At 35.4% G+C, this 27,759-nt stretch overlaps 5 protein-coding genes across 20 annotated transcripts in view; 1 reads left to right on the top strand and 4 right to left on the bottom strand.

Annotated features, from left to right (window-relative positions):
- The window catches only part of LOC129575358 (rho GTPase-activating protein gacK), a 10,082-nt gene extending 3,030 nt beyond the window's left edge, over positions 1-7,052 (bottom strand). The window contains exons 1-3 of one of the 10 annotated variants that reach the window (XM_055458854.1): positions 6,911-7,052; positions 1,163-1,980; positions 34-335 (exon numbers count right to left, since the gene is read on the bottom strand). In XM_055458854.1, coding sequence (XP_055314829.1) covers positions 34-335; positions 1,163-1,727 — 867 coding nt within the window. In that variant the 5' untranslated portion in view covers positions 1,728-1,980; positions 6,911-7,052. Of the gene's footprint in view, positions 1-33; positions 336-1,162; positions 1,981-2,085; positions 2,157-2,244; positions 4,421-4,463; positions 4,487-4,853; positions 5,765-6,463 lie in introns of those variants that run through there. The other 9 variants (XM_055458845.1, XM_055458852.1, XM_055458843.1 and 6 more) reach the window with 9 other exon arrangements.
- A 563-nt stretch (positions 7,053-7,615) lies between these two features.
- Positions 7,616-14,194, bottom strand: LOC129575361 (glutathione hydrolase 1 proenzyme-like). Of its 4 annotated transcripts, none has more exons than XM_055458859.1 (11): positions 13,964-14,194; positions 13,195-13,321; positions 11,374-11,634; positions 10,762-11,169; positions 10,380-10,583; positions 9,522-9,712; positions 9,395-9,441; positions 9,036-9,226; positions 8,478-8,718; positions 8,219-8,332; positions 7,616-8,035 (listed from the first exon to the last, which is right to left on the bottom strand). In XM_055458859.1, exons 2-11 carry the CDS (start codon positions 13,284-13,286, stop codon positions 7,889-7,891), a joined length of 1,896 nt encoding a protein of 631 aa, XP_055314834.1. In that variant the 5' UTR covers positions 13,287-13,321; positions 13,964-14,194; the 3' UTR covers positions 7,616-7,888. The 4 variants fall into 4 exon arrangements, with proteins under 4 accessions (XP_055314834.1, XP_055314833.1, XP_055314832.1 ...); XM_055458858.1 differs by having other exon boundaries at positions 13,195-13,317; positions 13,964-14,148; XM_055458857.1 differs by lacking the exon at positions 13,964-14,194 and adding an exon at positions 13,408-13,755.
- A 510-nt stretch (positions 14,195-14,704) lies between these two features.
- Positions 14,705-18,671, top strand: LOC129575360 (ER degradation-enhancing alpha-mannosidase-like protein 2). The gene is made up of 12 exons (XM_055458855.1): positions 14,705-14,793; positions 14,903-15,410; positions 15,490-15,573; positions 15,695-15,974; positions 16,056-16,147; positions 16,217-16,395; positions 16,604-16,924; positions 17,018-17,068; positions 17,231-17,352; positions 17,544-17,753; positions 17,849-17,998; positions 18,082-18,671. Exons 2-12 carry the CDS (start codon positions 15,283-15,285, stop codon positions 18,616-18,618), a joined length of 2,154 nt encoding a protein of 717 aa, XP_055314830.1. The 5' UTR covers positions 14,705-14,793; positions 14,903-15,282; the 3' UTR covers positions 18,619-18,671.
- Positions 18,672-18,788: 117 nt separating this feature from the next.
- Positions 18,789-19,901, bottom strand: LOC129575367 (cytochrome c oxidase subunit 6A, mitochondrial-like). Its single transcript, XM_055458871.1, has 3 exons — positions 19,689-19,901; positions 19,116-19,320; positions 18,789-18,995 (listed from the first exon to the last, which is right to left on the bottom strand). Exons 1-3 carry the CDS (start codon positions 19,774-19,776, stop codon positions 18,932-18,934), a joined length of 357 nt encoding a protein of 118 aa, XP_055314846.1. The 5' UTR covers positions 19,777-19,901; the 3' UTR covers positions 18,789-18,931.
- Positions 19,902-26,543: 6,642 nt separating this feature from the next.
- The window catches only part of LOC129575356 (cGMP-specific 3',5'-cyclic phosphodiesterase), an 18,833-nt gene continuing 17,617 nt past the window's right edge, over positions 26,544-27,759 (bottom strand). For all 4 annotated transcript variants that reach the window (XM_055458839.1, XM_055458840.1, XM_055458837.1 and 1 more), the window contains 2 exons: positions 27,647-27,699; positions 26,544-27,487 (listed from right to left, as the gene is read on the bottom strand). In XM_055458839.1, coding sequence (XP_055314814.1) covers positions 27,093-27,487; positions 27,647-27,699 — 448 coding nt within the window. In that variant the 3' untranslated portion in view covers positions 26,544-27,092. The remainder of the gene's footprint in view (positions 27,488-27,646; positions 27,700-27,759) is intronic.

The following is a 27,759-nucleotide window of genomic DNA, read 5'->3' on the forward strand; positions in this document are numbered from 1 at the left end:
AAAAAAAATGTGCCAAAATTGAGTGTAGTATACCTTGAGCGTTTTGCATATCTCTTCGGCAATTGACTCTTTTGGACAGAGGACAGCATGGCAACGGAGCTCATGCTTTAGTTTACGGCCTTCGTGTCGATATATCCAGCAAAAGACTCGTGGGTAGTTTTTCGGTGAACAACAGTATGTGATGCGATTTGACCAATATTCTGTTAAACCATTTTGTCGAGTGGTGGCCCTCAATCCGGATGAGCATACCAGTATTCGCATCGCAACATCGGGTTTGTTGATCTGTGTATAATTTCGCCATAACGTTGCCAATGGCTTTTTGATGCAATTGTCACCTGGTCGTGTCGAAAAAAATCGCACAAACACGTATCAAATAAAAAAAAAAATTGCTTTGATTATTTACAACTTAATGGACAAATCACAAGGATAAAGCAAGACAAAACAAGAATTTATGTGAATTATATGGATTACTAACGAATATTCCCGACTTTTTGTTGGCAACAAATGAAACCGATTGATTCATACAAAATATTGATTGTTTGATTGTCGTTGTTATTGTTATTTTTCGCTTGGGCAATGTCAAACGCGACGTAGAATCTTATTTCGTTTCATCATTTCCAGCCGAGCGAAGAATTTGTTTTTTCGGTTATCGACTCAATTTCAAAAGAAATAATAATTAACAACAATTCGAATGATTGACGAAAAGGAAGACAACATCAACTACATAAGAAAAATTGCTCAAGTCAAATGAGCGTTAATCGAAATGATTTGTACATTCAGAAATGTTGGGTGTTGATGATATCGCAATTAATTGATTAATTTCATTTTTGAACAACATCGGCAAAAGACAACGACGACGAACAAAAATATAGTTATGATTACTTTGCTAAACTACATTTGATTTACGACGTAGAAATGGAAAGAGCTTCATTGTATCTTATCTCCCGTGTCCGAGAGTGATAAAGTGATTCGATCAAAATCGATTAGAATGAAACATTATCCATTCGTGTGTCGGCTTGGAGACGCTCTTTTTGTTTGGGATAAATGATAATCGGCCAAATGACTACAAACAGTCGGTGCGCGATAAAAATGATTGATGAGGTAGGCAAGAAATGAATAAAAGTCAACCTAAAAAAAAGTGAACAGGCTAATGATCACGTACCTTTTGCCCAGCCGGTTAAAACGTTGCCCAGATAAAAGACTTTGTATTCGGGATCGGGTGTGCTTATTTCGACGCTATACGATCGACGCCAAATAAGACCCAATCCTCTTGATATCGTTCGAAAGGCTCGTGCACTCAAATCTTTTTCATCACAGAAATCTTCGATTGGTAATTTTTTCTCATCGGCAGCTTCATTGGCAGCAGCAGCAGCATTGGCGGCGGCGGCAGCAACAGCCGCATTCGTATTGTCTGTTTTACAAAAATCGGTACAATCGACACCAACCGATTGATCGATTTGACTTTCCGACCGATTTTTGAATCGTTCGATTTTCAATTTATCTGTCGCGGCTACATGTCCGTTACGGTTTTTAAACAATAAACCCGATTTACACTTTGCGGTAGCGTCCGTTTTTTGGCGTGACATATGTTGATGCGTACTATACGCATTCCCAAATAGACGAGCTATCGATACGCAACGTACAAATTTTGGCTTCTCTTTTGTAATGCAATTCGATTGCTGAACGACCGAAGAAGGATCACTTGTTTTTCGTTTAACGTTAAACATCTGAATGATTGTTGTGTTATCGTCTGGTTCCTTTACTTATTCTCAACTTCGTTCATAATTGATGCATTTTACGTAGTAGTTTGTCTTTAATCGCTGGCTGACTAACACTTATTGGGCCAGTGATTATCGCCGTTTACTCGTGTGTTCCGTTCACAAAATATTACTGGCCGCACTATTTTGATATTCGACTGTTCAAAGTATTCAGTTATATTTTCCCCCTTTCGCCGAAAAAGAAACACTCCTCAAATCTTCACTACAGAAACAAATGAAAAAGAGAAAAAAAAACAACAACAAATTTTATGAAAAGAAAATACAAAAATCAAATCAAAATCAAATAAATGTCAGCGATATGTGTTACAATGTCTCTGTTGAAATATGCATGAAGCGTATTCTAGTGTTTCAATGCACGTTTTATTGGGTATCTTGGATCACTCTAATTGAATATTTTATTTGATTGAATTTTCGAGAAATTTTGCCGTGTGCAATTGGATATGAAAAGAAGGAAGAAAAAAGTCACCAATCGTGTGTTGAAACCCATTTGTCTGTTTAGTACTCATCGCGAATGTTCTATTATTTCAAAAAAAGAAGAAAAAAACAACAACAACAAGAAATAGACAGCCACAACAATAGCAACAAACGGTAACAACCACAAAAGAGAAAACGAAAAACTTTGAAACGAAATGTTGTCGTTGTTTTTTTCCCTACAGTCAAAAGCAGACTATATAAATGTGTGTCACATGCTTCTGTGTTCTGGTATCAGTTAGTCATTTGTACGTGATTTAGATATATGATTTCGATAATGAAATTAAAGAAGAAGAAGAAGAAGAAGAAGAAGAAGAAAATAAAAACAACCGATTCAGAAACTAGACATTATTGTTGGTGGGCAGGGTTTTCATTCAGAATGGGTTTTCTTCGTTGAACGCTCTTAGCTCCGTTAAGCGCGCGAGCGTTTGAGCCATCCACGGCCTCTATTAGTTTGTCAATAATTTATATCCACAATAGGATTTCTTTTCTTAAAAATCAATGTCATTCTTGATTGAATGTGACAATAAAATAAGACCGAAAGAGAAGAAAAAACACAAGCGCACACGAAACATTGAAAGTATCGATTTCATTGATTTTATTGTGCTTCTTATCGGTTCACCGTGCCTCTCCATAAAATGTGCAATTTTGAGTGAATACAACATTCAAATTAGAGGCGAGTCATTAAATTTTGTGTGTTTCGTTATGTTTTGCACATTAACGTAAAGTATCAGAGAAAAACGAACACACAATGCACACTCTACACACAATATCGAATACGATACGTGAATCATCAAGCTCTCGACCACTCTTGAAACCCAAATGTGTACGGGCTCGTGCGTATGTTTGTGTTTGTGTGTGTATTGGTGTGCATCCATGTGCAACATACTTTAGGTCGATATATCTTTGAGAAGAATACATGCGAATGCACGTCGATATACACAGCGCAACAGAATCAAATGTCATTGGTTGCATATTCTGACACACAAAAAACCAAACCGAGCGGCCAACAATAATAACGTATTCAAGTGATCAAGTGTGTTGTGTCGAATGAATATAAACGTTGTGAAAGTGACCCATCGAATTTTTGGAGAAATTTTTTTTTCGGTTGCTTCTCATACGATTCATTTGGGAAATTTTTTAATGTAGAATTTATTCAGATGGAATTCCAGCGCAAGCGAGAGCGCGTGCGAATCAGCACTCGAACGTGAATGCGAACGCGAAGGCTAAACATGCCAAAACTTTGTCAGAATTAGGCAATGGCGAGGTGCGTTTGTGTTTGCGTGTTGTAGCAATCAACAAAAATTGGTTGATTTTCTCGCGGTCAATAAATTGTACAAACACAGAACAGTCAATTGGAGGCGACCACACTGAATTTGACGGGGAAAAATAAAGTTTGATCGAATTCATATCTACTTTATTCTACTGTTGATTATTGTTCATCGTGACCGCATTGACTTGAATTCATTCTTTTTTCATTGAGCGACCACAACAACGACGAAGACGAAGACGACGACGACAACAACAAGAAATTTGTATTAGACACACATATTATCGGTTTTAATTGCGAAAAGTGAAAGGTCAGAAGTATGAATGGATTTAAAGTTGTTCTGAAATACCGCCATACACTGCATTAGCCGTACATGGTTTCTATTTTTTTGCTTTTCACAACGGGCACACACTTGTTGAATACGAGAATCAACTATCCAATCGTTTGGACGATGCAAACGGTGTTTCACGCGGTCAGACTTCAATGCATTTGATCGGCAAGAGCGAGAGAGGTGGAGACCGAATGAGCGAGAGTGAGTGAGAGAGAAAAGCATGGGAGAAGAGAAGAAGAAAAAAAAGCAAATTGCATTTAATATCTTTCTCTAAAGTTGGCATTTTGTGTCGGTGATTTCAACAGAATGCTAATCGCTAGAAGAGAAAAAAAAATTGTACGTTGAGTAATCGTTAATTGACTGAATCACCAATCATATAAATATATATATATCTAATATGCGCTGAGCTATTCTAGCAATGCATTTATTTGTTTCTTCTTGTTTGTTCACGCTGATCTGCGTTCATTTTTTTATTTTCTTTTGTTTTTTCAATTCAATCATATTCGGCGGTTGAATTTGCTTATGATTTTTCTATCTTGTTGTGCGTTTTGTTTCGTGTACTGTTTTTTTTTCTTCTTTTCTTTCTATTTTGCGAAATTGGTTTTCGGCTTACACTTTCTTTCACTTCAATCAGAAAAATCACTTGAAAACCTCACATCAGTCGCAGCTATTTCTCGCTGATTGAGAAGTAAGAAGAGAAAAATACAAATAACACACAGGCACATATACACATAATAAATTTTTTTTCTTCTGCTTCTTTCATTTCAAATTATTGGCTGTTCTCTCTGGGCTTTTTTTCTTTCTCTTCAGTTGGTTGTGCTTTCATTTCCTTCTCTCGTTTACTCGACATATGAAAGTCGATAGATATATATACCAGCGCGACTGTACGGTCGAAATAGAAATTCTAAGAGGTAAGTTTTTTGTTTAAGTAAACGAAAATTGAACGATCAAACGAAACGAATGAATGGAAGAAAAAAATAAAACCAACTCGAAGGAATTTTACCATATATACGATCACTTCTTTTTTCGTTCGGTCCTCTCTTACGCGAGTTGTTACGTAGTTGATGCTTTTACAAATTTTGGAATATTCACGAAAATTTGAATAGATCACAAATTTGATCCAAAAACTGAAGACACATTCAATGACAATTTCTCGATACATTCAATCAATATACACACTCTTCGAACATCTACTTCAAACAAATGATTAGTTTGCACAGCAGCAACCGTACGGCAATAGAGTGGCAAAACACAGAAACAGAAACAAAAAAAAACAATGAATAACGTTCAATATAATATGTTGTTGTTGTTGCTGCTCAGTGTGATCAAGGTACCACTTTTTTTATAATTGCAGCAGTTATTTGTCGCAACAAAACACAGCAGAAAGAAAAATCAAATAACTTAAATTTTTCGTTAACACACAACTTTAAAAAAAATCTCTATTTCTCGAACACTCTACAACGGAAAATAGAGAGGCATACACAAATAAAATCGCTTCACAAAAACAATTATTTCATAAAAAAAAAGATGAGTTTCTAACTTCCTAATTGTTCTTACATTATTATGAATTTTATTATTTTGAATTTCGTATTACGGCGGATAAACAACACACCATGTATTCAATTTAGTGAATACAAGTAAACTATTTTAATGTAACTTTAAGCGAGCTTCATTTACCATGTACCTCTTCTCTCTCTGTGTGTATACATATATTTTGTGTGTTGAGAGAGCAGTCCGTCTATGAAACACGAAAAATTCACATTTAAAATAAATAAAATGAACGTTCGAAATGAATGAAAAATGTATGAAAACTGAATGGCAAAAAGAGATGGCCGAAAGAGAACGGTACGTTTGAGGTGATCAAGAGCGAACGAGAGACACGACGAACCGAGCGCAAGCAATCGAGCAAGAGTCAAAGTAAAGAGAAAGAAATACGAAAATACATACACAATATAATAATAATAAACATTCCATTTTAAGTACGCTATAGATGTCTATATGTATATATACATGAGAAAACCACATCACGTTCAAAAATGAAACGAAACGGCCGAACAAGTGTGGCATATTACCTACGTGCAAACTACGTGTATATGCTTAGTGTTATATTTTCTTGTTGTTTCTTCTCTTCTTTTAAAATATTTTTTTCACGCATACAAACACACACATACACATCCATCCATCCAACACACCATCCAGCCATACTCAAACTCTCCATATACACACCTCTCTCGTAGCGCACAAAACTCTCAAACGGCCATCAACACACCGTGATTGTGGTGTATGCACATCATCTCTTTGAATCGAACGAACAATCGAGGCAAGTGTTTACACGTAAACATAACCGTTAAAACGTTAACATACAATCGCACAGCACAATCTCAACACACCGATTCACACACAAACACTGTGAGACTCAAACATACTCATACACAGCGAGCGCACTGCGCTGGTGATCGAATGAGTAATAGAAAGAAAGGGAGAAAACGATAAAGAAAACGCATAAACGAACGAGAGTTCACACAGGTATTCGACAAGAAGAAGAAGAAGAAGAAGAAGAAGAAAAAAAATTATTAACTTTGATTGTGGTCGTAGTACACAACATGCACATACCTTCACTGTTTGAAAACGTGCAAGAAAAGAGGTGAATGGGAAAGACACTGCCAACAAGTTGTTGTTTCTCCGCGTAAAATGTGTTTTTTTCTTTGGTTGCTGTTATTCAACTTCTTCTCTCTTCAATAAAAAAAAAATGACGTAGACTGTTAACTTCATTCCATGCAATTAATGTGTTCTTTAATGTGTTTTGATGTTCTAAATCCAGGAATGACACTACAGAAATGCCACATCGAGCAATAGCCAGGTAGAGAGCGATCGAGCAAAAGAGTTAAAGAGAGAGAAAGAGGCATCTGAAATGATTTGGATGAACACGAACAAAACGACAAAATATCAACGTCGCTGACGACGACGACAACGTTCGACGATGATAATATTTTGTTCTGGAATATGTCTATGACAAACACATTTTAATTTTATTATTCGCTTGAAAAACTACATGATTACTTTGCCGAATTAATTATCCTATTCATTTATTGTAGCACAAAGAGCAACACCGAGTCGCAAACACTTCAAGATTTTTCTATTTCAATTTTGAATTAATTTTTTTTTTCAAACGACACAATTAATAACTCGTCAATTTTTCAATGGAATAATTATTCGAATGATATCCGAATACAGAGAAGAAAGAGAGCGAAAGGGAGAGAGAGAGAGAGAGGGAGCGGGAGAGATAGGTGGCGAGTATATGTACGTATAGATCCAGGCGATCAAACTTTTTCGTAGAATCAAAGCAATCAAGTGGAACAGGTTGGGGTCGGTATCGCGCATTATCTCGGATCAAGACTGGAAAACAAAAGAAATATAAATCCAACAATACACACTTCTATTAATTGAAATGAAATGATCGTTTGCATTTTTTTGTGTTGATGTTGTTGTTGTTGTTGATGGTGGGTTCAGTTCGTTTTGATATCGGATTTATTGGACGAAAAACAGCTCACAATGCGTGTGTGGCGATTGATTCAAACACCTGTCCACTCCACCATGTATTCTACTACTAATGCATACGATCACGTCATACGGGCTGCCTGCCTGCAGAAGCAGACAGTTCGTGTGTATCGATATTTACAAGGGACAGCCATGAGTGAATGAGAGAGGTGATATGCTCAATGCACACACACACACCCACTAAAGGGCAAACATATACAACAAAAATTTATGAATTTTAACGACTTGAATCACATCGTCTATTATTATTTATTTATTTCCTCTTAATTTCAAATTGCATTGACAACGGAAGTAATCGAAATATGCACGTTCATTTTTTGTCGTGTCAAAGTTGTAAAATTCACTTCTTATTATTATTACAAAAACAAAATAAACAAAATTGTTGTTTAATTATTGTGTGTTATCGTGCATTTTTACGTTGATGTTGATCGCCGGTGTGCTTTGTTTTGTTTGGTTTTTTTTTCGTCTAGATGAATTAATTCATAGTCCAACCACTTCGCCCGCTTTCCTGTAATCAGCATTCGCAAAAATTCCCGTCTGATTCTTTGCAATCGCACAAATCACCGAGCCTCGGTCTTCATATCTGTGCATTTTATGACCCAATAACTCCAGGCCCGTAATTAATTTCTGAAATAGTATATCGCATAAATATATAATAAAACCGAAAACATTCGTACACACATTCAAATCGGAAGGCTATAACACAAAATACAAAATGTATAGACAATAACTCGTTTAGCGCGAGCGCGAATATAATCACGTGAGTGCAATTGAGCCCAGCGCGTGTGCGCGCGAACGAGCCTCGATTACCTGTATATTGCCGTATTCGTATTGCACCTCCATTGGTGCTAGCTGATGATGGATTCGTGGTGCATCTACGGCTTCTTTGATGTCTTGTTCAAACCATAGCAATCGAGCAATGACCTACATTTTGGTTTAAAAGTTTTTTTTTGTTTCAAAATCGTATTAAAGTTTCAAGAATACTATAACATACACACACACACATGTCTTAACAAATGTGTGTGCGCATAAAACAATATTTATACGCATATTCAAATGAATTGATTACCGTTGAAATGGCGGTTGGTATTTTTGTGCCACCTGCAGCTCCAATCACCAATCGCACATCACCGTTACCATCGGTCACAATAGTTGGACTCATTGAAGAAATGGGACGCTTTTGTGGTGCAATATGATTTCCAGGCGATGCCGGCAAATCGAAATAATTTTTGAACGATTTTACGGCAAAATCGTTCATTGCATTGTTGAATATGATGCCCGTTCGTTTGCCCGATTGTCCAATTCCCCAACTGGATTCGGAAAAAATGAGATGCATTTTAATATTGATATTCAACAATTTGAATTGGAAATATGGTGTAAATAAGGAGAGAGAAAGAGATGTTATAGAAAAATGCCTGAATTTAGTACAAAATGAGCTCCTAACGAGAGATTTCAAACGACTGAATAACGAAGAGATTCAAAGCAAAAAAAAGGCGTCAAAACAGACACTTTAAAAAATGATTAACAGAAGGACAAAAACGAAATTTAAAATGAAGAGCTCACGGCTGGAAGGAAAACTAGACGAACATTTAAAAGCAGATATATTCCATTCAATGCCAACACTTACTACAAATCAATTGATGATGTAACGGAGATCGCATCACCGTTCGGTGCAAGAATTGAAACATGTGATGTTCCTTTGTCTTCAATCACTTTATAATCACCACCGTAATGTTTTGGATCATCTGATGTGTGATTATCATCAATTTTCTCACGAATTTGGTTAGCGAACTCGGATGATAACATTTTATGCACCAACTGAATGTTTTTCGAAATAGATTTCATTTTTGAATTTATGTTGGTTAATTTATATTTCATTCTTCTTCTTTTTTTCTTCTAAAAAGCATCAAAGCTCAAGCAAAAACATATGTTTTCGAGCTTAAATGGTGTGTAAACGATAGATGTTGAGATGTAGTATGAACTCACCTCCGGTATTGTGTCGGAGTTATTCAATTGTGTCCGATATCCAAATGCTGTAAACAATACGATAGATAACAAATAATTTGAGTGGATTTTTTGTTTGTTAATGAAATGAGAAGCATTTTTTAATTACCGTATTTGAAGGATTCGATGAATCGATGATATGTACGAATTTGATCGTCTTCAGTCTCAATATCTTTTCGTGTCATGTTGTACTCGCGTAAAATGTTGAGTATAAATGCAACAAGTGGTCCACCCCCTGTTGGTGTCACATACACAGTATTATCATTTATAGGCATTGTTAAAGACTCTTCCCACTGTGTTCTGCAAATGAGATTAAAATTCAATCAGTTTTTTTTTTGGTCTTTTTTCTATCCCAGTCCAGCTTAAAGTCACACACATAAATTTAATGTAAAAAAAAATTGCATTCCAATAAAATTGTAAAATGCAAAATCGAATTGCAATAAAAGAAAGTAATCCAATTGCAAGAGAAAAAAAAGAAATATGAAATGAATCAAAGTAAAAATTCCAATTCGAAAAAAAAATCACATTTAACGCCATTTCTTACGTCGAAGAAATGTTTTCTACAGAAAAAAACATAAAAAAATGCCGGTTGTGTAAATATTTTCAGAAGCCAAATTACATCATCATCATCATCATCGACAAACAATGATGATATAAACCAACGGTGTGGATAACATCCAATGTTTACAAGAATTCCAAAGCATTAAATAACCAATTGGATATGTCGATTCTGAAATACGGTCGCCAAACGAAAACGCCAAAAATGAACGGTACACATAGTGCGGTATTTTTTTTTTTTGTACAAATTATTTTAATTGAATACCATTTGTAGCATTCGCCATTCGACTTATTCGCCAGTCCCTCTGAATGCGTATTTCATTATTCAATTTGTATTTGCGCACGAATGAAAGCGAAATAACTACTAGCTAATAGCGTAAAAATCATTTAATGAACTGATGACACTCACCTGTACGATTCCAGATCTTTTTTTGTTACAATGCTACCGAGATCTCGCAAATCATCGGCGATTAAAGCAGCCAATGTGCCATTGTAGAAGTCATTACCGCCATTTTCGGCAATCAATTTGTAGGTGTTGCATAATTCCGGCGCAAATCGTACATATTCACCTTCACGTCGCGGTGTATTCGTTCCGTTCACGAAGAAAGTCCTCCTTTTAACGAGAAAAATAAGTATACGATACACGCAAAATGGACAAAATCATTAACCGTCATCATTCCGTTATTAATGAACATGTAATATTTTGAAAACTGTATATAGAAATGGTAAAATGATTAACAGCAAATCGTTCCATTTTGTTTTATTTGTTGTATGTGTTTATTGGTGTTTACCTCAAATGATTATCTTTCAGTAGTCTTGGTGTGATGTTATCGCTCATATGCTTCGATAATTTTAGTTCTGATTCACAAACTTTGATGGTCGGTTCAACAAGCTCTTTCCAGCTGAAACGTTTCGATGCAAATCGTTGATACAATTCCCAATATCCTTTGACTTCGCCCGGTACAGCAACCGATAACGGCCCGTTTAGGTATTCTTCGGGCGTTTTGAACATGTCTTCGGTAGCATTCAACGGTGCCATTTCTTTGGAATTTAATGTATAGGCTTTGCCTTCCGAGTGAATATACAAATTCATAAGGAATCCACCGCCAATTCCCATACTTTGGGCCGTTGCAATACCATTGCAAAACAGTGTGGCAATGGCTGCATCAAAAATATTTCCTCCCCGGTCAAGGAAATCACTACGAGATAAAACAAGCAAATTTAAATATAAAATTAGAAGGAAACAAAAATGGAATTTCAAGGTTAGAAAAAAATCGCATTGAAAATGAAAGCGTTACCATAGTTCTTTGCTTTGTTAAGTGAAAGTAAACACTTCAAAATGACGTAAAATTTATGACAAAAATATTATCAACACAGAAAAACAAACAAAGAAGAATACAAACCTTCCTATTTTACTACATTGTTCGGCATCAGAGCATACGGCACCATTTTTAAACTGATGCAGTATCGAATGGGATGGTGGCAACGGATACTCTGGATTTGGTACAACTTTTCCTGGTTTTTGTCCATCATTTGTCACACTCCTCACGTAATTCACTAATTTTTGCAAATACATATACGCTACCAATAACACGACTAAACCGACTAAGATTAGAAAGAATTTATATGTTGGCGGCAATACTTTCCACCATTGAAGACATGATCTGAAATCGAGAGAAAAGCGCAAGAATTTTCATTAATTTTCATTTTTAATGCAAAGAGAAGAAACGGATTTGGTTCATGTGAAATTTGTGTTTGAACATCTTACACAACATAATAAAATTGAAATGTTTTCGGTATCCGTTTTGCGGTGGTACACGTGATTCGTTTGTCCTTCTCTAAACGATTCGATGTATGGTATCTGAGTGAAAAGCCATTTATGTGCTTCCTCAATCTCAACATATCAGGAAATTATCGCAAAGAATCCGAAAAAATTCGATTTTTGTGTACAGAATTGGACAAAACCGCTTCCCACCAAATAGCCTAGGCCTGAGCCATATTTATCCAATGTGAGAAAGCTTTGCTGCTGCGGTTACTGTTTTGCTACTCGTTTTTTTTTCTTCTTTCATTTGTTTGTTTGTTTGACATATCTTCACGGCTAGAAATAGATAGGCGGTGTGCGCGCTGACATATGTAAGCAGTAACAATCATATTGATTATGGTTTGTGACCATGCGCACTTTCTATTTCATTTAACCTAATTACGGTATATTTCAAAATGTGTTTTACCGTTACAAACAGCGCAACAAAACTACAAACCACTAATAACAAATTACGATTTACTCAATTGGTTGGGCATCGTTCTGCGGTTGGAGGCCGTCAGAATCAAACAATTCAGTTTCACTTGGTAAACTGTTTGTACGCGTGGAGAGTATGATCTAATGTGTATATGTTGATTTTGGCAGGTTGATGACAAATTATTCAAATGTGCCTCATTATAAAAACATTCAATTTCGGTTCATCAGACGATGGCGACGGCGACGGCGACGGCGATGACGATGCCAATTGACTATCGCAGACTAGGAGAATGCAAGACACATATTTGTTATATTTCTTTTCAAATGTGAAAAAGGAAGACATTTGTTCAACTGGTTTTGTTTTTTTTTTTCACTCCATTCGTTATGTATCGATGATTCAAACGTTACTTTGTTTGCATTTTTATGGTTCAAGTGATGCAATAAATATCAGTTTAGTCTACTCATAAAACATACAATTAATGCTTTTTTTGCCAACTTCTTGTAATGATAAAATTATACATCAATATTACGTCAGGCTATTTTCTTTTTTCATCTACAGAATTGTTTGGATGAATTTTTCATGGAAACGTACAAAAATTTGTGATAACCGATTATTGAGTATATTTCTTGATATGTTTCATTCAGAACAGGTTTAGTTGTCAGTATATGGGCTGTTCGATTCGTAGAAATTCGGTATATGAACTAATGCCATCAACGAAAACCAAGTGATGAACAAACTACATTTTCTGCAAGCACACATCAATTACACACGATGAATGATTGTGTGTCTTTCAGCACACATCAATGATGATGAATTTCTTATGATAATTAATGATATAGCCTAATAGAATCATTTTTAATGGAAATGGATGATCGCCACACAAATTAACTTTTGGCCACAAGCGAGTCGCGTTAATTTCACCGAACATTTTTTGGATAGAATTAACCTTATTGAAATAAATTAACCTTTTCTTTGTGTAAAGCCTACCTTCGTCGTTTGCTGCGCCATTTCTTTGGCGGACTGGTTGGCCGAAAATTCTCGGCAAGTGGTGTTGTCGATTCGATTTGTATGGTTGCCATCGTTTATGTTCACTTACTTGGCGCTGCGCGACTGTCTATTCGATAAATAGAGAAAAAAACGAGTGAAAGATAGAATGCATTCTTTTTTATCGGATTAAGGCAATCTCAACACAATCAAAACCATGATATCAGCAGCAGTAGTAGCCAAGCGGTTGTAGTCACTATTTTATCAGATAGCAGTGATTTGTTTGTTGTGTTTTTTTTGCGCAAAAAACAAGACGCGTAAAATTAATTTTAATAAGTAGGCTCATTTCCAAACAATAGCAATACACCTGTTGCAATTTGCCTAAGCGAAATTTAGTTGTTGTTGCTTTTACTTCGCGCTCATATTTAGATTCGGAAAATAGCACACAGTAGTGGAAAAAAACACAAAAGAAATCGATAACACAATAAATATATGTAAATTGGCGAGTACATTTCAATTGTTCTTTTTTTTTTGTGATAAAAGAAGAACGCAGCGTGTAAGACAAACACACAAGAAAAAAAAATAACAGAAAAAAATGTGATGATTCCGTCATCTACCTAATAATATCGCGCGCGCACACACGATGAATGTAATTATACAGCATGTGATAATTGGATGAGTCTCTGATACGCTTCATTTCGTTAAAAATGTGTTTATTTTAATAATAATTTATAATCAATTGAAACGAAAAACAACAATTCCGAAAACTTACATTTCAGAAAAATGTTCCACCGAAGAAGAAAACAAAATGCGGCAATGAGGAACCAAGAACAACCGAAACAATGAACTAAAGAATATTTAACTCATCAACGGAGTGAAGCAACAATTTGTTGCTAAAAAAAGACAAACTGCTAACGCACCGGCAACCAACCAACTAATTCCAGTCGCGAAACAACGCTAATTTGAATATTGCCCATAGTGCCAAGTTGCTTCATTCATTCTCATATTATCATTTTTTCTTCTTCTTGATACACGTTGGATTTCGTTCGTTGGAACAAACGAAAGCAAGTAAACAAGAAAAGAAGAAAAAGAAGAAGAAGAAGAGAAAAAGATTCTAAATTGGAATTGTTTTTTTTCCTTCTGTTCGTTACGACGAAGTAAACATAGATTGTGTGTGCCGACGTTGCCTTCTCTCTTTTCCACACAATTCATTGCGATTTGTGCGTCCTCTTTTCCATATCATCATCATGATCAGCATAGTAAGACTTCTCTCTCGCTGTCGATATTTATGTTGAGTATTCATGTATACGAATGGGCACATTGTGCGGCGCACACGGTGTGTGTGTGTGTGTGTGTGTGTGCAAATGTATATGTATTCATGGGAATAGCGTTCAAACAAAGTTCGCAATCAATCCAGTAATAAACATTTCGACAATCAAGATGAATAACAGTAACAGAAACGACCGACCGACAACATGATACGATGTTATATTGAGAGGTACTTAATTAGTGTGTTGACGAACCATCGAATATGCGTTAGCGATACGCGCGCTCCGAACCGTTGTACTTTAAAATAAGTATCGGTCGATGAATTAATCCAAAGTAACCAAAAGCACCACGCAAACAAACAAGCGAGCTAAAAAATGTTTAACTTATTTTCTTTCTTTCTCCAAAATTTTGTTGTAACGATTCAAAATCTGCATTCTGGCAGTTCAACATTAGAATTTTGATTTTACCTGTCTTCTTCGCCGTCTTCTGCATCTTCTTATGTACCCATTATGTGCGAGACCATGTTCATTGGACAGCATGCAGCCGTGCGATTGTGGCCGTGTGTGCAAAGAAAATGAAACCAAAACAAACGGTTGACGTTTTGACGTTGACATTTACATCGTATGTGGCTCGTCGAGTGCAAGAAAAACAAATACCCTAGTATAGTCAAATTCATTATGATGGAAATTTATTAACAATTAAAACGGATTTTTAAGTGCCGGTTTTTTGCGTTTTTATTGTTTTTTTTTTCATTTCTTTATTATTATTTTATTTAATTGCGTTCCAAAACAAAAACAAAAACACACGAGACAATAGCATTTGATGATGTGGCTCCATTTGAATTCCTATCAATTTCATAGAATAGTCTTATTTATTTTTGCAATATTCAATACTCTAAAGCCAAACTATTGCCTAAGGAAATATTCACGTGCAGATGTGTTTAAATTAAGGTAATTTTATAGCTTTTTACAATAATTTATTTCACGAGACTGCTATTGATTGTGAAATTTCACTGTTGATTTTGAACAGGGAGGAAGTTCGTGAAATGTTCCAGCATGCATATAATGGTTATTTAAATCATGCGGCTGACTATGATGAATTGAGACCATTAACGTAAATATTCCGACTTTGTTTCCTTCTTTTTTGTACAACATTTTCATTGTAATAGTTCGTTTTTAATACTAATTATGTACCTTTTTCTACACAATTGCAAACTTAATTGTGTTATTTTCAGTTGCGACGGTGTAAACACATGGGGCAGCTATTCACTGACCTTGATTGATTCATTAGACACATTGGCTGTGATGGGAAACTTTTCCGAATTTCGACGTGTCGTGGATATTTTAATTCAAAAGTCAAACTTTGACAGTGATATAAATGTATCGGTGTTTGAAACAAACATTCGAATCGTCGGAGGATTGATTGGTGCTCATTTGATGCAACATCGGTCGGGTGTTACACTTGAACCGGGATGGCCTTGCAATGGACCATTGTTGCGTATGGCCGAAGATGTGGTAATGACATTGAAATTAATTGAAACCGAATTTTACCAAAAAAAAAAAACAATTCAAATAAATCCAATTCGAATCCATTAGGCAAGACGTCTATTGCCTGCATTTGACACCAAAACTGGTATGCCGTACGGGACAGTAAATTTAAAGTATGGTGTACCCGTCAATGAAACAAGGTAAAACATTCATTCGTCTTAATCGAATTATGAATTATTCATATGCAAATGTGTGTCATGTTTTTGTAGCGTAACGTGTACAGCTGGTGTGGGAACGTTTATCGTGGAATTTGGAGCGTTGAGTCGACTGACGGGTGATCCAATTTACGAGGAAGTGGCAATGAATGCCATTTATTCTCTAACGAAATATATGTCAAACATTGGCTTATACGGTAATCATATCGACGTACAAACTGGACGATGGACAGGTAATGACATTTTTCTTACATGGAATTTGACATTGACATTTCTTTAACGTTGCATTTTTCTACGATTTCTAAAAAACTTTTTCTTATTTACTGAGAAATATCCGCTTCTCACTTTGAATTAGAAATTATGGAAAATACAATGAAATGTCATCAAATTATTATTATCCAATTGAAAGGCCAATTTATCTGAAATGTCAATAATTCACAGGTGTTGACAGTGGAATTGGTGCCGGTGTTGATTCATTCTTTGAGTATTTAGTTAAAGGTGCAATTATGTTGAATCGGCCAGAACTGATGCAAATGTTCAAAGAGGCAAAAGTTGGCATCGATAAGTATCTCAGCAAGAATGATTGGCACATTTGGGCGAGCATGACAAAGGGCCTTGTCACCATACCAGTTTTTCAATCGCTAGATGCGTACTGGCCAGGCGTACTTAGCATGGTCGGAGACATACCAAATGCTATGAAATCCATTTATAATTATCATTCCGTGTGGAAACAATACGGGTTTCTTCCAGAATTTTATAACAGTATGTATTCCATCGATTTTTGGGCTGAATCAATTTAAACGTGTCCCAATGTTTTCAATGTAAAGAATATTGATGAAAATATTTCTGTTCCAGTACCAAACAGTGAAGCTGGAGCGAACCGTGAAGGGTATCCATTGAGACCCGGTATGAAGAAATTTGAGTTAATTCTTTCTTTTTTCAATTCTGGCTCATTATTATTATGAACATTTGTTCAAATGTTTTTTTTTCTTCATTGCTTTCTTAATTCAATAAGGCTAATTTTTGATGGGTAAATTTAAATCAACCATTGATTTGTTATTGTTATAGAATTAATCGAGTCTGTGATGTACTTGTATCGAGCAACGGGTGATTCATACCTCTTAGAAATTGGCGAAGATATGCTTAGGAGTATTCAACATAGCGCAAAGACTTCATGCGGTTTTGCTACGGTAAGATAGTTAGAAGATCTGAAGTAGATTTACTTTGCCATATAAGAGATTTTCCCTTGAAATTTTCAATTGAATGGATGGACAGATATTTGAGACCGTCACCCAATTGAATAAACATTTTTTTAGTTCTTACAAGAAATAATCATTTTGCCTCAATCAAGTGAATCACAATCGATTTTTTTTGTTTTCAGATAAAAAATGTGCGCGATCATCGCAAGGAGAATCGAATGGAATCATTTTTCTTGGCTGAAACGACAAAATATCTGTATATGTTGTTCGATCCGGACAATTTTCTCAACAATGACGGCGGCAGTGGTACTGTAGTGCAGGTGCTAAATGGTGAATGTGTCATTGATGCAGGCGGCTATATATTTAATACTGAGGCGCATCCAATCGATCCGGTACGATTCCATTGGATTTTGATTTTATCCTATAAAAACCATATTCGTGCACCAATTACAAGCAATATCCTTAACTAATTTGTATAAATCCACAGGCTGCGCTAAGATGTTGCCATGAAACACCTTATAAGGAGATTCTTGCTGAAGATTTTACCACTTCGCATTATCTGGGAGAAGTATTTCGAGTGAAAATTGATGAAGAAATAGAACCAGATAATACAAATGACATATTGAACGATGATGCGGTGCGTAGAAATTCGATTTTCGTTTTATTCGATCCCAATTTTTCTGTACGCATTTTTTAAAAGTATTTTTTTCCCATCCACAGGAATTCGATTTGAAGCAAGTGACCGAATGGCTTGAAAGTGACGAAGAAAAGAGTGAGCTATTGAAATTTATTGATGAAATCAAAGCGATTTCAGATAAAAAATCGTCCCGGAAAAATCCACTGCTGACAAAATCATCAAATACGACCGATGCGCAAAAGAACACATCGTACGATGAGCTATTGCTGTTTGACGAGATTCTATCGGCTGAAATCAACAAAAATTCCACCAATCCGAACAGCAACATCATCAAAGATCGTATCAATAGGACAGGGAGAATAATAACGGAAAGTAATCAACAAGCCCAAGCGCCGGAGTGGAATTCACAACGACAAGAATCAGACAAAATTGACGAAGAACTAGTATTACATCCGGCTGAACAAGAATCCACACCGAAATCATTCGATCCACAACATTTGATCGAACGCATTCGACGAACAAATCATCGAACACATGTGACCTCAAACTATGAACTGTTGTCCTGCAAATCACAGTCATTTCTACAACGTTTGGCTGTGCTCGGCGAAATACTAACATGAACAGTTCCTTGTAATTTTGTATAAAGAAAAATTAAAGCAAAAAAAAAACAAAACGAAATTGTTGTTTTATTCATTTTTTTCTTGAAGACAGGAATTGAATATTGAAGGGAGAAACAAACTCAGAAAATAATTTCTATTTTAATTGTCTACAAAACAAAATTCCTCATCACTTATTTTTCTTTGTTTGAATTACTTTATTTTTCCACTTTGATTTTCACAACAGAGGTTGAGCGTTGATTCAGGTTAAGCAACACTCGAGTTGTTTACAAATTCTATTACTCAATCTAATAATTGTTTTGTTTATACGACGAGTTTAATGGTGGTGTCTTGGTTTTCCTTCATTTGGATCTGGAGCCTCGTATCCATCGGGCAATGCACTGAAAAGATGCAATGTGAAAAATGGAAACAGGTGAATAAAAATGTCCAAGAGCAAGTAAAAAAAAATGCATTTAAATTGATGTTGATTCCAAAATCATCAAATCGAAAGCTGAACATACTTGTGAACTGGATTGTGGAACAAGCTATGGTTTCCATCACCCCATGGGAATTGCTTTCTGCGGATACGCAAATGTTCATATGGGACAAATTCTGGACGAGGTTGTTCGGCGTGCTCGACATGGTCCAAGTATGCGTTCAACATGCCCAAAGCGATGGCTGGGAATCCAACGAAGAATGTCAATCGTCGCCACAAAACAACTTTTTCTAAAATCACACAAATAAAATAGCATTAGATAATGGCAAACCAAATGGATTTCTAATCAATTTTTGTCATTTGAGAAAAGACAAGTCACAAGCAATCGATATGACCTAAAGGTTATGTTATTCGTATGTTTTTACGTTGTGAGTAAGGAAATATCACAGTCTTTTTGCAGTATTTTTCGAAAACTATTGGAATTATTTTCGATTCTGCATCGAATTGAAATATGAAATAACAACACCTTCAGTGGAAAAATGTGCGAAAATGTTGAACAACAAAAAGACATCTATCTCATGTTACATAATGTCATTTCGTTTACGAGTTTTCTCTCGGAACCAAATTTATTGAATTGAAATATTCTGGTGTAAATTACCTGGGCTGCTTCCATGATCGGCAGCTGAACGACGGGCTGCGGTAGTTTGGATGAAACGGCGAATGCTATGATTCCAAAAAGATGCCATTTTTCTCTCTCTCTCTCTATCGAAGAATTTTCTTCCTGGCTAAGAGTCGAATTCAAGAAAAATATTATGTGAAAATTTACTGCGACAATGACACAAGTCTGACTTTTTTTTCTTTTGACATATGACAGCTGGCATTAAATGGCGATTTCGTTCACAAATCATACAACTAGATGGCGCTAGCTGTGAGTTATTTAAACTTTTGAATACTAGAAAAGGAATGAAGAAAATTGCTTCTTCGCCGGAAGAAAATTGCTCCAAAATTTCAAATCGACTAAAATGGAATTGAAAATTGTATTCGATAAAGAGCGGAAAAAAAACCAATTTTGAATGAAAAGAACTTCAGATTTCAAAAACGTAGGCAAAGTGGATCCTCAATACGGTAGTAAAAGAAGCAAACGTTACAGTTTTCAGAGTTAAATAAGACAGAGCATAAATTCATTCTATTTGAAATGAAAAAACAAAATGCAATAGAAAACACAGTCAAAATAGAGTGAAATTTCATGAACCATATCTACCTTCCGAATAAAAACGGCAAAAATGTGTTTTTCATTGTAAGAACTCTTAAAAATTTTCTTTATTTGAATAGCAAAAAGCCATTAGCTAACAGACAAATAACATAAAGAGAAGAAACATAAATATGATTTTTTTTGTGTGTCATTTTTTTTTAAATTTAGTTCTTTTGAGTTCTGAAGAAATTTGTTACTGACTGATGTTTTGATGATGGTTATGTCATCGAAAAATTAAAAAATAAATAATCTTAGCATAAATAACAATTACATGCAATTTTATTTTGTATATACAATAGAGAAGAGTGTGTTTATTTCTTTTTTTCATCTTAAAATACAATCAACTACAGACACAGCACTTACATGCACACAGTGAACACAAAAGAACAGGGGTGAGGGAGAAAAAAAGAGGCTTGAAGTGGGTTCAATGAGGTCAAGAACCAGGTAGCCTTAATGTGTTTCCTGTGTGATCTAATTTGTGTTGCTAATCGTTAGCCAGAGCACGACATGCTGTAAGCTGAAGCCTGTAAAACGGAATCGTTTATCTCACGAACGGATGCCACTCTGGAAGTGTATCATTTGCTTTTTTCTCTGTGTATCGTGGTAGCCTTTGTTAAAAATTTTGATTTCTCTATTCATAATTCATATCATCTACTCCTAATCATATGCGATTCAAAATAATCGCTTCTCCATTTTATTTAGAATGAAATTGTATGAATATACAAATATCGTGTTTCATTAGATTTTTGTGTGTTGCCTTTTCTTTTTGGTTTGGTTTGCCTTTTTCAAATAATTACAAATTTTTAATTGTCTTTATTCATTCAATATAAAATCACAACAAAAACAACAAAAAATCAATTGAATTGAAATTGCATGACTAGTTATCAAGTCATCGTCATCACTGATGACCGTTCGAATTGTCATGAATGGTATGAGTCTTTAAGTAAAATGATTGAAATGCAGTTTGGAACATAGCCTGTCGAATTTATATATATATATATATATATATATATATTAGGGCGGGTCGATTTGTAGGGAGTGAAAAAATTCGACAATTTCCCTATGATTTCCGTATTCTATGGGTTATTTCAAGAAAATTTGCCCAAGGAACCATACCTCTATCGTTAAAATCGAGTCCCCTACTTTTTGTAGGTAGATTTTTTTCCAAAATTGACGTTCGTAAGAAATGTTACCTACACGTTCACATCCATAAACTATCGATCGGATCTAATCGCCAGTAGGCGCGTTGGAAAGGTGAGCTCATTCTGATCAATTTACAAAACAAAACCTCCAACATTGGTCCTACGGTTCAAAAGTTACGGGCATTTTTGTCCAAATTTTGAACCATTTTTCCATTTTTTTCATGATTTTGTCCAAAAATATTACTTTCATGGCCATTTTTTAGGCTCAATCCATTATTTTATTCAATTTACAATTCAAAACGAAGAGTTTAAGCCCAAATTTATCGAATTCGGTTGATTAGTTCAGGCGATATTGCTAAAACAAAATAACACATAAAACCAACTTTTTGATTTTTTTTCCCCTTTTTATTTTTTTTTCTACAAAAATTCAAATTAAGAGATAATAAAGTATCTATCAACCTATAATCAAAAAAAAAATATTCAATTTGAGCGAAATATAACGTATTTTTTCAAAACAATACTCTTTATCAACATAAGTGTATAATATACACTGTATATCGACATGTGTTACAGATTACAAGCAACGCCACCATGCTTGACATGTGTGAGATCATACTTTATTGTTTACAACTCAATATAGGGACTGAATATCGGCGTAAAATGTGTTATTCCTATTGCGACGATTCAAATGGCTATTTTTCATATACGCACCAATACATTGTCACACACTGGCATCGTCTCTGTTGTGTTGAATGTATTGAGCCATTCTATCATGCACACCAAATCTGTCACACATCATTGCATAGTTTTTAGTATTGTATCTGTGAGTGTATGTTTGTGGTGATAGAACTTATTCTGAAACTCCTCTCACATCAACTTCCATTTCGTCATCATCTGGTGTGTATGTAGGATCGTTGCTCACTGGGATTGTTGGTATAGTCGTTGGTATCGTCTCTTCACTTCCACTATCGTGTTCCGGTATCGTTTGTATTCTGTCATTATATTGATCGCGCATGAAATAGTTTAAGTTTTCTGGGATAGATCCACATGAGCAGTCGTTTTCTTTCAAGTTGCATTTACATTTTCCAATGTTGAATAATTCGTTTGTTGATTCTACGAACTTTTGGAATTCTGTTGCGCGTTTTACTCGTTGTTTAACTGCATTATAATATGCGTCAATGAAAGCATTCAATTTTCTAATGATGCTACCTTTGAGTATAAGTTCAATATTAAGTTGACTCCAAATTTCGAACAATCTGTCTGCTACTTGGGGAGTAAGTGTTTTATACGAAAACATTTTGCTTAGGGCTTTTGAACGTTCGGCCAAGAAAAAATAATACTTCAATATATCTCGTTTTGTTGACAGATTAATATCAGGTAATTCACAAGCCACGCCAAAAGAAAAAACATCATGAGAGAACAAATGTTGCAAACTACTGCGTTGGGTATCTGTTGGATCTTGCGATGAATCAGGCTCTGAATCCATTTTTTAAATCGTCACTAAAAGAATTAAATTTGTTTTTCATAGAATAATAATATAACTATTAACTATAATAGTAAGCAATGTTTTTACACTTACCTTTAAATCTTTTCTAAATTTCAAAATAGTTTGATTATTTGTTAGTTATTTCAAGTAACACTTCACTGAAATGACGCTCAAACAAAACTAGCATACACTGCAATATTATATGCTTTTTTTCATATACGCACCAATACATTGTCACACACTGGCATCGTCTCTGTTGTGTTGAATGTATTGTGAATTGCGCGCTCAACAACGTGCTCAATACATTCAACACAACAGAGACGATGCCAGTGTGTGACAATGTATTGGTGCGTATACTACTGTGTCCAAAAAGTAAGGTGACATTGCATTTATTTTGAAAATTCTTTATTTATTCTTCCAAATCAATTTCATCGCCTTCAAAGTAATCCCCTCCCGATACAATGCACTTATGCCAACGGATTTTCCAATCTTCGAAACAGTTAAAAAAGTCGACTTCAGGGATGGCCCTCAGCTCCGTCTTCGCTGCGGCTTCAATCTGCTCTATCGTCTCAAAACGGTGTCCCCGGAGCGGTCTTTTGAGCTTGTTGAACAGCCAGAAGTCGCACGGTGCCAAATCAGGTGAATACGGTGGTTGTGGAACGATATGAGTCGAGTTTTTGGCGAAATGTTCACGAAGAATGATCGCATTGTGAGACGATGCATTATCATGGTGCAAAAACCAAGAGTTGTCTTTCCACAATTCCGGCCTCTTTTGGCGGATAGCGTTACGCAAACGACGCATAACACTCAAATAATATTCCTTGTTGACTGTTTGACCCGGGGGAAGGAACTCATAATGCACAACACCCCGATAATCGAAGAAAACAGTCAACATGACCTTGATTTTTGAGCGACTTTGGCGCGGTTTTTTTGGTCTCGGCTCACCTTTGGCACGATATTCGCTCGATTGGTCGGTTGTTTCCGGGTCGTAAGCATAGATCCAAATCTCGTCTCCAGTGATCATGCATTTCGTCTTGTCAATGTAGTCAGAAAGCATTGTTTCACACACGTCAACTCGACACCTTTTTTCCAAAAAATTCAATGATTTCGGTACCAGTCGAGATTTGACGCGTTTGAGGCCCAAAACATCCTTCAAAATGGTATTGACTGAGCCTTTCGATATGCCAATATCATCAGCAAGGTCTCTAATCGTTAATCGACGGTTTTCCAACACCAAATCTTTAATTTTTTGGACGTGAGCTTCGTCGGTTGAGGTTGATGGTCGCCCAGCACGCTCTTCGTCTTCGACACATTCACGGCCTGCTTGGAACTCACTATACCACTTGTAAACATTTTTTTTCGACATAGCCTCATCACCAAAGGCTTTCTGCACCATCCTCAACGAATCCGCAGCAGAAAATTGATTCCGCAAACAAAATTTAATGCAAATTCTTTGATCAACAAATTTCGACATCGCAAAAAACGAGAAATTCACTTTTAGCAGTCCACAAAACGAAGCGTATCTCAAACACTAATGAATATTTTGACGTGTAATTTGGCAGGGATGTCAAAGACAGTCCTACCAACCTAAAAATAAAAGGATTTTTTCAAATTCCCCAGCGCGCTAAATTTTAAATGCAATGTCACCTTACTTTTTGGACACAGTAGTATGAAAAATAGCCATTTGAATCGTCGCAATAGGAATAACACATTTTACGCCGATATTCAGTCCCTATATTGAGTTGTAAACAATAAAGTATGATCTCACACATGTCAAGCATGGTGGCGTTGCTTGTAATCTGTAACACATGTCGATATACAGTGTATATTATACACTTATGTTGATAAAGAGTATTGTTTTGAAAAAATACGTTATATTTCGCTCAAATTGAATATTTTTTTTTTGATTATAGGTTGATAGATACTTTATTATCTCTTAATTTGAATTTTTGTAGAAAAAAAAATAAAAAGGGGAAAAAAAATCAAAAAGTTGGTTTTATGTGTTATTTTGTTTTAGCAATATCGCCTGAACTAATCAACCGAATTCGATAAATTTGGGCTTAAACTCTTCGTTTTGAATTGTAAATTGAATAAAATAATGGATTGAGCCTAAAAAATGGCCATGAAAGTAATATTTTTGGACAAAATCATGAAAAAAATGGAAAAATGGTTCAAAATTTGGACAAAAATGCCCGTAACTTTTGAACCGTAGGACCAATGTTGGAGGTTTTGTTTTGTAAATTGATCAGAATGAGCTCACCTTTCCAACGCGCCTACTGGCGATTAGATCCGATCGATAGTTTTTGAGTTATGGATGTGAACGTGTAGGTAACATTTCTTACGAACGTCAATTTTGGAAAAAAATCTACCTACAAAAAGTAGGGGACTCGATTTTAACGATAGAGGTATGGTTCCTTGGGCAAATTTTCTTGAAATAACCCATAGAATACGGAAATCATAGGGAAATTGTCGAATTTTTTCACTCCCTACAAATCGACCCGCCCTAATATATATATATGTTGGTTTGTTTTTGATTTGGTTTTGGCCTAATGTAAAAACTACTTTTAATTGGACGATTTTGCTTGGCAAAATGTACAAATACAATTGTGTTTATATCAATATAAAGAGTCAGGCATACAATTAATTCTATCACTAACCACAATTTGGATTGAAAATTCCTTTCTAGATACACATGAAATTGCAACCGCTGCAAATGTTATCATTAATTCAACATATTTAGATAAGTATCTGCGATTAATCATAATCTTTCCAATGGAATGGTACGTGCTCATAAAAGAATTTCCAACGCAAACCTATTTACTTTCTTTGTATTGGAATGTATGCTTTAAAAGGTTTCGCTAAGTACTTTTGTATTTGCATGTTTTATTTAGAAGAATTGCGATCAAATGTAAAGATTTATTTAATTTTTTTCTTGTCATTTTCTGGTTACTGTTCCACTACAATGAATATTACAAACCACATTTATAGCCGAAATGGAGAAAAAAGATTGCTATTTTGTTTATGTTTTTTGTGCGTAATGGGGAGGAGGGTGTCAGTGTTCAAACAATAACAATACTGTTATCGAAAAATGACTGATATTAATAAAAAATCAATTTGGATTAATCTGTCAACAACTATAATTGGGTTTCTAGTGTGGGGTTGGATGATGGACTGGCATATATTTGTAGTCAACATTTTTGCACAAGGAGAATGAACGTAATAATTTTTGGTGTGAATGTGTGTTTTTGAAACTGAAATGCCGACACCAATGTAGGTTGGAGTGTGGAATATCCTTGAATAGTTTTCTTTTCTGTTCATACACAAATCATAAGCGAAACGTTTTCCCGTTTGCATCACAGTGGGAACGATTTGTATACACATGCTGAGATTATTAGTATCGATTCGGATTTTCATTATTTACCCTTAAAGTACAACCGCTTCATCTTTATTTTCGTGGTTTTTTCTTCCTTTTCTTGTTCATTTTTTGTCAAGGACAATCACTAAAATTAGGCTTAAATCACTCGTTTATATCAAATTATTTAACGTTTAAGAGAATCATAAGAAAGAAGAAACAATAGGCCAAATCATATGTTAGAATAGCACCTAGAATTTGTTTTTGCTCTCTATCTCTCTCTCTCTCTCTATCTCTCTATCTGTCTATCTTTCTCTTTCTCTTTCTCCTTTTCTCTGTGTTTGTTTTTATTCTTCGAATTTTATTCTAAATACTTTGTTCACAGAGAATTCATTCTAATCGAAGTGCGGCTTCACGAATTTTAGCTCAAACTAAACCAATACGTTCATTAGACTACATAGAATTGTGTTTTTTTCCTTTAATTTTACGTTTAGAATAGAGGAAAAACAATTTTAATGACAGTGCACTTGAAATGAAAGACAGAGAAAGTTTCTTTTGTTAGCTTAAAGAAAGTCGATTTCTCTAGAATAGAAAGAAAGGAAAACGAACAATAACAGTTTACAACTATAGGACTATTGCTTGAAAGTCGCTTATTCTCATATATATATATATTTTATGCTCTCTACTTCTCCGTAGTTTTTTCTTCGTCTATCGTATTTCGTTCATGAGCCGTCATTCATTTTTTCATGTCTAGGAATTTTCTAATGCGGCGGTGGCGACGGCGACGGCGACGACGGTAGTTTTTACTTTTCGGTTACATAAAATTTTGGTCATAGCAACTGGCACAGTTTCGATCGTTTTTTATGCTTTTCCGTTTTGTCGGTTTTTGTGGTCGGTGTCTGGGTGGTATTGGTGGTTTTTTCAATCGTTGCTGTTGTCGCTTCCGCACACAATGGAGTCTTTTCTTTACTACTAAATTGAATATCGCAAATTTTCTCGTTATCGCTACTCGCTTGCACATTGGCCAATTTATCGGCTTTATTACTATTGGAATTGCTATAAAACGATTTAGAAATTTTAGATCGTACTGCTTTTGATAGTGCGCCCGTTTTGCGTAAACTACTGAATTTTCGCCGTTGTTCATTCGGTGCAACGTTATTTTGATCTTGAGCACAATTCAATGTGGTTACCGTAAATTCGATGCCTTTTACTTCGTCGGCACATGCTGCAATAGAATGTAAAGATATTTGTTTGTTCGATCTTAATTTTTCAATTTTTAGTTCGATAAATTTCAATGGAAAATGTCAATATGATTTTTGCCACTTGGATTTTGAACAAGGGTGTTTGGTGTTGAATTTTGATTTATGGGTTTTGTTTAAATTACCTCCGAATTCCTCGACAGGTTTGTCGATTGTATCATGATCGATCCATGTTAAACTGTAAACAAAACGAGAGAGAGAGAGAGAGAGAGAGAGAGAGAGAGAGAGAGAGAGAGAG

The sequence above is a fragment of the Sitodiplosis mosellana genome, unplaced genomic scaffold, assembly GCF_009176505.1.
Source record: "Sitodiplosis mosellana isolate CC-2019 unplaced genomic scaffold, AAFC_SMos_1.0 Smas_scaffold_6166, whole genome shotgun sequence".
Taxonomy (NCBI): Eukaryota; Metazoa; Arthropoda; class Insecta; order Diptera; family Cecidomyiidae; genus Sitodiplosis; species Sitodiplosis mosellana.

Excerpts from the sequence above, each read along its gene's own strand:
- LOC129575361 (XM_055458856.1), bottom strand. The coding sequence starts at position 11,872 with ATGTTGAGATTGAGGAAGCACATAAATGGCTTTTCACTCAGATACCAT. Across the intron at positions 11,635-11,738 it reads TTTCAATTTTATTATGTTGT|ATCATGTCTTCAATGGTGGA; the intron begins GTAAGATGTTCA and ends TCTCGATTTCAG. Across the intron at positions 10,584-10,761 it reads CTGAAAGATAATCATTTGAG|GAGGACTTTCTTCGTGAACG; the intron begins GTAAACACCAAT and ends TCTCGTTAAAAG.
- LOC129575360 (XM_055458855.1), top strand. The coding sequence starts at position 15,283 with ATGATGTGGCTCCATTTGAATTCCTATCAATTTCATAGAATAGTCTTA. Across the intron at positions 15,574-15,694 it reads GATGAATTGAGACCATTAAC|TTGCGACGGTGTAAACACAT; the intron begins GTAAATATTCCG and ends TGTTATTTTCAG. Across the intron at positions 17,353-17,543 it reads CTTCATGCGGTTTTGCTACG|ATAAAAAATGTGCGCGATCA; the intron begins GTAAGATAGTTA and ends TTTTGTTTTCAG.
- LOC129575367 (XM_055458871.1), bottom strand. The coding sequence starts at position 19,776 with ATGGCATCTTTTTGGAATCATAGCATTCGCCGTTTCATCCAAACTACC. Across the intron at positions 19,321-19,688 it reads CGATCATGGAAGCAGCCCAG|AAAAAGTTGTTTTGTGGCGA; the intron begins GTAATTTACACC and ends GTGTGATTTTAG. Across the intron at positions 18,996-19,115 it reads TTCCACAATCCAGTTCACAA|TGCATTGCCCGATGGATACG; the intron begins GTATGTTCAGCT and ends GCATCTTTTCAG.